Here is a 10795-nt window from a genome sequence, read left to right on the forward strand (position 1 = left end):
ACATTTCCACTTTTATAATATAGATCAAACCCTAATTCAAAATATCAATTCAGAATTAATTTAATTCTGTGGCTGATTGTACTATATAGCTTTCTTCATTTATTTTGTATGTTCATAAATGTGAAAAAGGAACTAATTTGTCATTAAGTTAAGAGTTCATATTTGCCTGACATTTAATATTGAATAAAAAATAATAGTTCTAATCTGATGAGTCTCCATTTCAACAAGCTTCACTGGAATAGTGTCACGACTAGAGTGACAGCTAATTAACCCTCTGGAGGCTTACTGTGCCAGCTGTCCATGAAATTCAAGCTTATTAGGGAACCTAGAGAAGATGAAAAGGGCTTGGTTCTCCATTTCTAGTACTGTGGCCCAGTGCAATGTGCCCATCACCAGCACTTTAATACTCATATCTCACAGGTGCTGGTAAACTTTATTAAACTAACCAACACACACACAATGCTGGAGGAACTCAGCAGGCCAGGCAGTGTCCATGGAAAATAGCAGTCGACATTTTGGGCCGAGACCCTGCAGCAGGACTGAAGAAAAAAAATGAGGAGTCAGAGTAGGAAGGTGGGGGGGAGGGGAGGAAGAAACACAAGGTGATAGGTGAAACTGGGAGGGGGGGACGGCTGAAATAAAGAGCTGAGAAGTTGATAAGTGAAAGAGATACAGGACTGGAGAAGGGGGAATCTGATAGGAGATGACCAAAGGCTATGGAAGGAAGAAAAGGCAGAGGAGAACCAGAGGGAAGTAAGGATATAAGGTGAGAAAAGGAAAACAGGAATGGTGAAGGAGGGGGTGGGGCATTACTGGAAGTTCGAGAAATCAATGTTCATGCCATTAGGTTGGAGGCTACCCAAACGGAGTATAAAGTGTTGCTCCTCTAACCTGAGTGTGGCCTCATCGCGACAGTAGGGGAGGTCATGGACTGACATGTTGGAATAGAAATGGGAAGTGGGATTAAAATAGGTGGCCACTGGGAGATCCCGCTTTAATCCAGCCAATGCGCGCGCACATACACACACACACACACACACACACTAGAGGAATTCAGCATCTCAGCGAAGCAGTCTCCCAGTCTACGTCGGATCTCACTGATGTACAGGAGGCCATACCAGGAGCACTGGATACAGTAGGTGACCCCAACAGGTGAAGTTTCGCCTCACCTGGAATGACTGTTTAGGGCCCTGAATGGTAATTGAGGGTGGAGGTGTAGGGGCAGGTGTAGCACTTGTTCCAGTTGCAAAGATAATTGCGAGGAGGGAGATCAGTGGGGAGGAACGAACGGACAAGGGAGTTGCCTAGGGAGCGATCCCTGTGGAAAGCAAAAGTGGTGAGGGAGGGAAAGATGTGCTTGATGGTGGGCTCCTGTTGGAGATGGCAGAAGTTACGGAAAATTATATGCTAGACGCAGAGGCTGGTGGGGTGGTAGTTGAGGCAAGGGGAATCCTATCCCTGGTGAGGTAGCGGGAAAATGGGGTGAGGGCAAACGTGCACAAAATGGAAGCGATGCAGTTGAGGGCAGCATTGATGGTGGAGAAAAGGAAGCCCCTTTCTTTGAAGAATTGAGGACATCTCCTTCATTCTCGAATTAATAGCCACATCCTGAGAGCAGGTGTGCTGGAGATGGAGGAACTGAGAGAAGGGGGTGGCATTTTTACAAGTAACAGTGGGAGGAAGTCCAGATAGTTGTGAGAGTCAGTGGGTTTATAATAGACATCAAACGACAAGCTGTCTCCAGAGATACAGAGAGATTGAGAAAGGAGAGGGAGGTGTTGGAAATGGACCAGGTAAATTTGAGGGCAGGGTGGAAGTTGAAGGCAAAGTTGCAGGAAGCAGCACCAATGTAGTCATCGATGTAGCATAGGAAAACTTGGGGAGTGACACCAGTGTAGGCTTGGAACATAAGACTATTCATGTAGCTGACAAAAAGGCAACCATAGCTGGGACCCATGTAAGTGTGCATTTGTTTGAAGGAAGTGGGAGGAGCCAAAGGAGAAAAATTATTGAGAGCTAGACGGACGAGAGTGGTGGTGGAGGGGAACTGGTTGGATCTGGTGTCCAGAAAGAAACGGAGAGCTTTGAGGCCTCCTGATGGGGGATGGAGGTGTATAGGGACTAGACACCCATAGTGAAAATAAGATGATCAGGACCTGGGAATTTGAAGTTATTGAAAAGATCAAGAGCTTGTGAAGTGTCATGGATGTAGGTGGGAAGGGACTGAAGGGGGGGGTGGGGGGAATAAAACTGAGTCAAGATGTGCAGATACAAGTTCAGTGAGGCAGGAACAAGCAGAATCAATGGGTCTACCTGGACAGACAGGTTTGTGGAACTTACACCTACACCTCCTCCTTCATTACTGTATCCAGTGTACCCGGAGTGGTCTATATATCTCTATGAGACCCAATGTAGATTGGGAGACCGCTTCACCGAGCAACTACGTTCAGTCTGCCAGAAAAAGCGGGATCTCCTGGTGGCCATCCATTTTAATTCCACTTCCTATTCCCATTCTGACATGCCAGTACATGGCCTCCTCTACTGTCACAATGAGACCACACTCAGGTTGGAGGAGCAACACCTTATATTTCAGCCCGAAATGCCGAGATGCTGAGCAAAATTATTGTGTTTTTAAATGTTAGGATTTTTTCCCCTATTACAGAATCTTCAGCCAAAATAATAATTTATTTATAGAGCACTTTTTCGACAGATGCTGTAGTTCATAGTGCTTTACAATGTAAAGTGTAAGCATGAAACTAAAAGACAAAAGATGTTACAAACGTTTGTAGTTAAAGGAAGGTTTTAAAGTTAGTTAAAACAAATAGGTGTTGAGCTGTTGTTTAAAAGTGTCAGCTGATTTTGCATCCCTTGTAGTTTTAGGTTTAGAGTTCCACAGTTTAGGAGTGTCATTCAGAAAAAGCTGACCTGCCAATTAGCTTTTGAGGAAAATTGTTTAAGTTTAAGAGACCCGCTGAAGAAGACCAGAGAGCTCGAGCAACGTTATAAAACAAACACAATTCTGCAATGCGCTCTGGTCCCTGACCATAAAAAGCTTTGAAAATAAGTAAGAGAGCTTTAAAATCTATTCTAAAAGATATAGAGAACCAATGCCAATTAGCTAGGATGAGAGTGATGATATGCTTCCCCATCCTGGTTAACAGTTCTGCGGCGTTCTGAATGAGTTGAAGGCCAGTAAAAAGTGCATTGTAGTAATCTAGACTATTGGTTATAAAGTTGTGAATTAGTTTTTCAGCATTATTATCTAACAGAGAAGGACATATAGTACCTCTGTGTATTGTGTAAACACAGTCCTATCTTATTGTTATAATGGAGAGAATAAGAGAGAACAGTTTATTTCTCATTATTTCAAGGTTGCCCAGTTGTGCAGAGACTAAATGCCTTGTCAATAGAAAGAGGAATGCAATTTCCAATCAGATGAATAGAAGTGCAGTGGAAAGGCCTTTGTGCTGAGATTCAAATAACTCTCTCTGCAGATTAACCAATACTTATAGTTATGTAAAGAAATGACTCAGACAAAGCTGAGCTATCAGAATCGGGTTTGATATCAATGTTCAAAGTTGATTTGTGGCAGCAGTACATTGCAATATGTAATAATAAAAACTAGAAATTACAATAAGTATATATTAAAAAAGAGAGCAAACATAGTGAGGTAGTGATCACGGGTTCATTGTCCATTCAGAAATCTGATGACAGAGGGGAATACACTTCCTGAGGAACGTAAGTCAGGCATTGCCCTGTTATGATGATTACACAGTCGAGAACATCGAGTCATATGACAGAATGTAGTACTGATATTTCCCAGATTAAATATTCAATCGCATTATGTTCAGTTTTACAAGCAAATAAGAAACTCAATGAGGATCAATTTCAGGCCCAGTGAATACTTGCCAAATGAAACATTCCTGGCCTGCCACAGATTTCCTGTTTGGGATTGGGACTGGTGCATCCAAAAATAGGTCTATATTAATTCCCAATATACCTCCCTACCCCAACCAATATAGTGCAAAAGGAACCAGAACTTTCTTCTCATTGTTCACACATAAGTGGTTCTTCAACGAGTTTGTTATTGCAGGGAAAAAATAATTATTTATGGTCCACGGTAGCATAACGGTTAGCGTGATGCTATTACAGCTCAGGGCATCGGTGTTCAGTGTTCAATTGCCAGGCTGTCTGTAAGAAGTTTGTAGGTTAAAGGGTTGGCACAACATTGTGGGCCGATGGGCCTGTACTGTTCTACATAAGATTATCTACAGTACATTTTCTCCTTAGTGCTGCTAATTCCTATATTTGTCAAGACATTTCTCCTGCAGTTTAATATCAACCCAACACACCCATCGTCTTACTGCCAGCGCAACTTCAGAAAGAAAGGATGTCAATTTGTGGAGTACGCGCTTTCAGAAATCTTAGTCCACCATATTGAAACAGTCCTTCAGAATAATTACGTTTGTACCAGTATCATTCTTTGTGATGCAGCTGATCTCAGGCAGTACTGCATACCTTTTGATAATCCTCTTTATTATTTATTTCATCAAATCTTTTTTTAAAATTATTTGCCATGGAGAGTACTTCAAATCACCACCTGAAAATTTTCCTAAACTTTTAATGTAATGTGTGCTGCCTCATTACTGTGACCAGTGGAAGATCTATCACTATTTACCTCAGTGTACCCATTCATGTTTTAAATTATGACCATGACCATTTGGTAGATTGTTCCTTAACTTGCAGGATGCTAGATTATCTTCTAGTCATCAGTGTAAAACATTAATTCTGTTTTTCTCTTTACAGGTGCAGCCATTTGACTGTTTCTAGCATTTTCCATTTTTAATTGAAGCTTCCTTCACAAATTAACTCTTTATTTCTTGTTGCATTTCACCACGTAATACACTGATTCAGTGGGTAACCTATCCTTGGTATCACAAGATCAAATCATTATAACTGTACAGTGATTTGATCTCTCAATCTTGAACAGCTGGCAAGATTAATGAGTGACTACAACAGTAAATCGCAAAGAACAAGCAGGCTTTTTAGAATGAGAAAGCACTGAATTTAATGTAGTTGTGTTGAAATGGGGTGAATTTCCAAGTAGATGTTGTTCTTGGATCTCAAACATCACCCTCATGCTCTTATCAGAGTCCACCCATTTTTTTCTCCCTCCCCTCCCACTCCCTCATTACTACGTTATTTAATAATGCCAATAATAGAATTAACATTGCCCATCTTGTTGTGTAAGATTATTACTGTGGTTTATATGCTGTGTAGATGATGAGGTACATTAACTGTGCATCCAGTGCTGATAACTGACCCACGTTCTTTTGTCGTTCTGCAGCGGACCCTCTCGTTGGAAGCATAGCGACTCAATACCTGACCAACAGAGCAGAACATGACCGAATAGCCAGGCAGTGGACCAAGAGATATGCTACATAGGGTAGACAGCAGTAACTCCTGGACTCTGGGAAAGCACACTCCGCCTGCAACAACCCAGATTCCCTCCTGACTTTATTTTAAGCCCTGCTCTTTTTTAAAAAATATCTTTGTGTAAAAATATCCTTCTGTTCCTTGAAGACTTGAAGAAATTTGACACCTGGTTGTTTTTACAATGTCTAAATCTCTACAATGTAAAGAATGTTCACGTTATATATGTAGAGAGTTTTATTGTTACATAGGTTTGTATAAGTGTGCCCTCTTCCATGATAGATTTATATCTGATTTCTTCACATAGGTTGCAATTAGAACCAGATTTTTTGTATTGAGGTCGACCATGTCAGGTGCATGCTACCAGGCTATCACTGCAGTAGGTTAAGTTCACAGTCACTGTGCATTACTACAATGACTGGCTTTATCACCTGCCTCATTATCTTCTTTTCTCAAAAAGGCTGATGAACGACACTTAAAATTTGTGTAGTTTGAACAATCCAGTGGATTCCGGTTAATTGGGTCAAGACTGTGGCTGAACATTTTCTCAGTAGTGTCAGTCACGTGCACTGTGTGGCCATTAGACACTGCACTGTGCTTAAAGGAAACAGTTTTTAAATAGCATGCTTGTATCCAGACAGCAGTTATTTCTCTCACCAACCGTTGGTGAGAAATAAACAGTAGGATAATTCAGAACTGTTTTACTCACTGCATTTTCAAGCATTCAGTCCTCAATGCCAGAAACAGCCAGGAGTGAAATTTTTAAAAATATTTCACTACTTCAATTTAGAAACTATGAAGAATCTAAAAGTATTAACAATAATCTTGAATGTTACCATGAAAATTTGGAGGATGCAATTGGTGATAGCATTGTATGAAGGCTGTCCATTATTTACAAGTGTCTGCGCTGAGTTTGTTCATTTATAGTCAATCAAAAGAATGCGGCAGTGTACACTGGACGAATTCCTCCGTTGTTAACCATTACAAACTAATACTCAGTGTTCTAATTTCTTCTGTATTTCATTTAAATACATAATTTCTTAGTTAAACAGTTGTTTGTCCTTTTTAGTACCTTTTTAACTATTTGGCTAATTGGGGCAGCTGCTTAATTGGGCCAAAATGTGCTGGTCCTGCTGTGTCCCAAATAACCGGAATCCACTTTACTTACTTTCAAATGCTTGTAAATTTTGAGATACTTGCAATTCTTGACTGTGGAACAGTTTGATGTACACTTGTATTATTGCACCCATTAAAACAGCACCATGGCTGAAATACAGCATACTCCTCTCTCCTTTGTCATTGACTTGACTTTAAAAAAAACACCACTTGAAAACTTACTTTTTTAAAACCAGGTAATGTGTTCCAGCACAGGCCCTTCAGCTCACAATGTTAAGCTGACCTTTTAACCTACTCTAAAAATCAATCTAATAGTCAGATTCGAACATCTCTGTGTATGACTGTTAACCATTGCTTGATTTGAATATATATATATATATATATATATATATATATATATATAGAAGAGTTCAGTCCCTTCATCCCATGATGTGCCAGCCTTTTAATCTACTCCAAAGTTAATCTAACCCTTCCCTCCCACATAGCCTTTCATTTTTCTATCATAGTCTCTTAAATATCCCTTATGTATCTGCCTCTACCTTCACCTCTGACACCGTGGTCCACATAATTTAGTAAATTTTAGAGTAGGTTAAGAGGTCAACACAACATCGTGGGTTGAGAGACTGTTCCATGCTATACTATTCAATATTCTAAAACTCCCCAAGATCAGACACCCCTATAGTTTCCTCCATTCTGTGGATGAGCAATGTTTCATTACAGCAGGAAACTTTGTGCTGTCTGTTATAAAATGACCAAAACTTAATCCCACTGAAAAGCCAGTGATGCAAATGGAAGATCGTATTCCATAATGTTGAGTTATTTGAGGGCTTGCTAGAAAACCTATTGATAAGGGAGCCCCAAGTATTTTGGATACTGTTGATGAGGACGAGTTGCAGTGGTTGCATCTCTGGCACTGAGACTGGACCCTCAGCTCAGAAGGGAAGGAGGGAAAAGAGGAGAGCAGTAGTGATAGGGGATTCAATAGTTAGGGGGACAGATAGAGGTTCTGTGGAAGAGATCGAGAATCCCAGATGGTCTGTTGCCTCCCTGGTGCCAAGGTCCGCAATATCTCGGATCGAGTTCTCAGTATTCTCAAGAGGGAGGGTGAGCAGCTGGATGTCGTGGTCCATGTAGGGACCAATGATGTGGGTAGGAAGAGTGAAGAGGTCCTGAAAGGTGAGTTTAGGGGGTTAGGCACCAAGTTAAAGGACAGGACCTCCAGGATAGCAATCTCAGGATTGCTACCAGTGCCACGTGCAGGCGGGTTTACAAATAGTAAGATAGCGCAGATTAACATGCGGCTGAAGACATGGTGCAGGAAGGAGGGCTTCAGATTTATAGATAATTGGGCAGTTTTCCAGGGAAGGTGGGACGTGTGCCGGCGGGACGGTTTACGTCTGAACTGGAAGGGGACAAATATTCCTGCAGGTAGGTTTGCTAGAGAGGCTCCAGTGGATTTAAACTAGATACAAGGGGGGAGGGGAACCAGAGTGTAGGAACAGATGTAGGGGAAAAGGAAGAAAAAGGAGATAGTAAATTTGTTTGCACCGTTAGTGATAAACAGAGAGTAAGAGGAGGAAAATTTCCTAAATGCATTTATTTTAATGCTAGGAGCATTGTAAGAAAGGTGGATGAGCTTAGAGCGTGGACTGATACCTGGAAGTATGATGGTGTAGCTATTAGTGAAACATGGTTGCAGTAGGGGTGTGATTGGCAACTAAATATTCCTGGATTTCGTTGCTTCAGGTGTGATAGAATCGGAGGGGCAAGGGGGAGGTGTTGCATTGTTTGACAGAGAAAATATTACAGCGGTGCTCCGGCAGGATAGATTAGAGGGCTCGTCTAGGGAGGCTATTTGGGTGGAATTGAGGAATAGGAAAGGTGTAGTGACGCTTATAGGGGTGTATTATAGACCACCTACTGGGGAGCTAGAACTGGAGGAGCAAATTTGTAAGGAGATAGCAGATATTTGTAGTAAGCACAAGGTTGTGATTATGGGAGATTTTAATTTTCCACACATAGACTGGGAAGCCCATACTGTAAAAAGGGCTGGATGGTTTGGAGTTTGTAAAATGTGTGCAGGATAGTTTTTTGCAGCAATACATAGAGGTCCCAACTAGAGAAAGGGCAGTGTTGGATCTCCTGTTAGGAAATGAGATAGGGCAGGTAATGGAGGTATGTGTTGGGGAGCACTTTGGGTCCAATGATCACAATGCCATTAGTTTCAATATAATTATGGAGAAGGATAGGTCTGGACCCAGGGTTGAGATTTTTGATTGGAGAAAGGCTAACTTTAAGGAGATGCAAAAGGATTTAGAAGGAGTGGATTGGGACAATCTGTTTTATGGGAAGGATGTAATAGAGAAATGGAGGACATTTAAAGGTGAAATTTTGAGGGTACAGAATCTTTATGTTCCTGTTAGGTTGAAAGGAAAGGTTAAAAGTTTGAGAGAGCCATGGTCTTCAAGGGATATTGGAAACTTGGTTCGGAAAAAGAGAGATATCTACAATAAATATAGGCAGCATGGAGTAAATGAGGTGTTCGAGGAATCTAAAGAATGTAAAAAGAATCCTAAGAAAGAAATTAGAAAAGCTAAAAGAAGATACGAGGTTGCTTTGGCAAGTAAGGTGAAAATAAATCCAAAGGGTTTCTACAGTTATATTAATAGCAAAAGGATAGTGAGGGATAAAATTGGTCCCTTAGAGAATCAGAGTGGACAGCTATGTGTGGAGCCAAAAGAGATGAGGGAGATTTTGAACAATTTCTTTTCTTTGGTATTCACTAAGGAGAGGATATTGAATTGTGTAAGGTAAGGGAAACAGGTAGGGAAGTTATGGAAACTGATGATTAAAGAAGAGGAAGTATTGGCATTTTTAAGGAATATAAAAGTGGATAAGTCTCCAGGTCCCGACAGGATATTCCCTAGGACCTTGAGGGAGGTTAGTGTAGAAATAGCAGGGGCCCTGAAATATTTCAAATGTCATTAGAAACAGGGATGGTGCCGGAGGATTGGCATATTGCTTACGTTGTTCCATAGTTAAGAAGGGTTCTCAGAGTAAACCTAGCAATTATTGGCCTGTAAGTTTGACATTAGTGGTGGGTAAAGTAATAGAAAGTATTCTTAGAGATGGTATATAATTAACTGGATAGACAGGGTCTAATTAGGAACAGTCAACATGGATTTGTGTGTGGAAGGTCATGTTTGACAAATCATTGAATTTTTTTGAAGAGGTTACTAGGAAAGTTGACGAGGGTAAAGCGGTGGATGTTGTCTATATGGACTTCAGTAAGGCCTTTGACACGGTTCCACACAGAAGGTTAGTTAGGAAGGTTCAATCGTTAGATATTAATATTGAAGTAATAAAATGGATTCAACAGTGGCTGGATGGCAGATGCCAGAGAGTAGTGGTGGATAACTGTTTGTCAGGTTGGAGGCCGGTGACTAGTGATGTGCCTCAGGGATCTGTACTGGGTCCAATATTGTTTGTCATATACATTAATGATCCGGATGATGGGGTGGTAAATTGGATTAGTAAGTATGCAGATGATACTAAAATAGGTGACGTTGTGGATAATGAATTAGGCTTTCAAAGCTTGCGGAGAGATTTAGGCCAGTTAGAAGAGTGGGCTGAAAGATGGCAGACGGAGTTTAATGCTGATAAGCATGAGGTGCTACATTTTGGTAGGACTAATCAAAATAGGACATACATGGTAAATGGTAGGGCACTGAAGGATGCAGTAGAACAGAGGGAACTAGGAATAATGGTGCATAGTTCCCTGAAGGTGGAATCTCATGTGGATAGGGTGGTGAAGAAAGCTTTTGGTATGCAGGCCTTTATAAATCAAAGCATTGAGTATAGGAGTTGGGATGTAATGTTAAAATTGTTCAAGGCATTGATAAGGCCAAATTTGGAGTATTGTGTACAGTTCTGGTCACCAAATTATAGGAAATACGTCAACAAAATAGAGAGAGTACAGAGAAGATTTACTAGAATGTTACCTGGGTTTCGGCACCTAAGTTACAGAGAAAGGTTGAACAAGTTGGGTCTTTATTCTTTGGCACATAGAAGGTTGAGGGGGGACTTGATAGAGGTATTTAAAATTATGAGGGGGATAGATACAGTTGACGTGGATAGGCTTTTTCCATTGAGAGTAGGGGAGATTCAAACAAGAGGACATGAGTTGAGAGGGGGCAAAAGTTTAGGGGTAACACGAGGGGGAACTTCTTTACTTAGAGAGTGGTAG

General features: G+C 41.0%; 1 protein-coding gene across 1 annotated transcript in view; it reads left to right on the plus strand.

Annotated features, from left to right (window-relative positions):
• Positions 1-6714, plus strand: part of LOC140212389 (ubiquitin-conjugating enzyme E2 E2) — a 182512-nt gene extending 175798 nt beyond the window's left edge. The window contains exon 6 of the mRNA XM_072283137.1: positions 5348-6714. Coding sequence (XP_072139238.1) covers positions 5348-5445 — 98 coding nt within the window. The 3' untranslated portion in view covers positions 5446-6714. The remainder of the gene's footprint in view (positions 1-5347) is intronic.
• Positions 6715-10795: the final 4081 nt, after the last annotated feature.

This window comes from Mobula birostris, chromosome 19 (genome assembly GCF_030028105.1).
Source record: "Mobula birostris isolate sMobBir1 chromosome 19, sMobBir1.hap1, whole genome shotgun sequence".
Lineage (NCBI taxonomy): Eukaryota > Metazoa > Chordata > Chondrichthyes > Myliobatiformes > Myliobatidae > Mobula > Mobula birostris.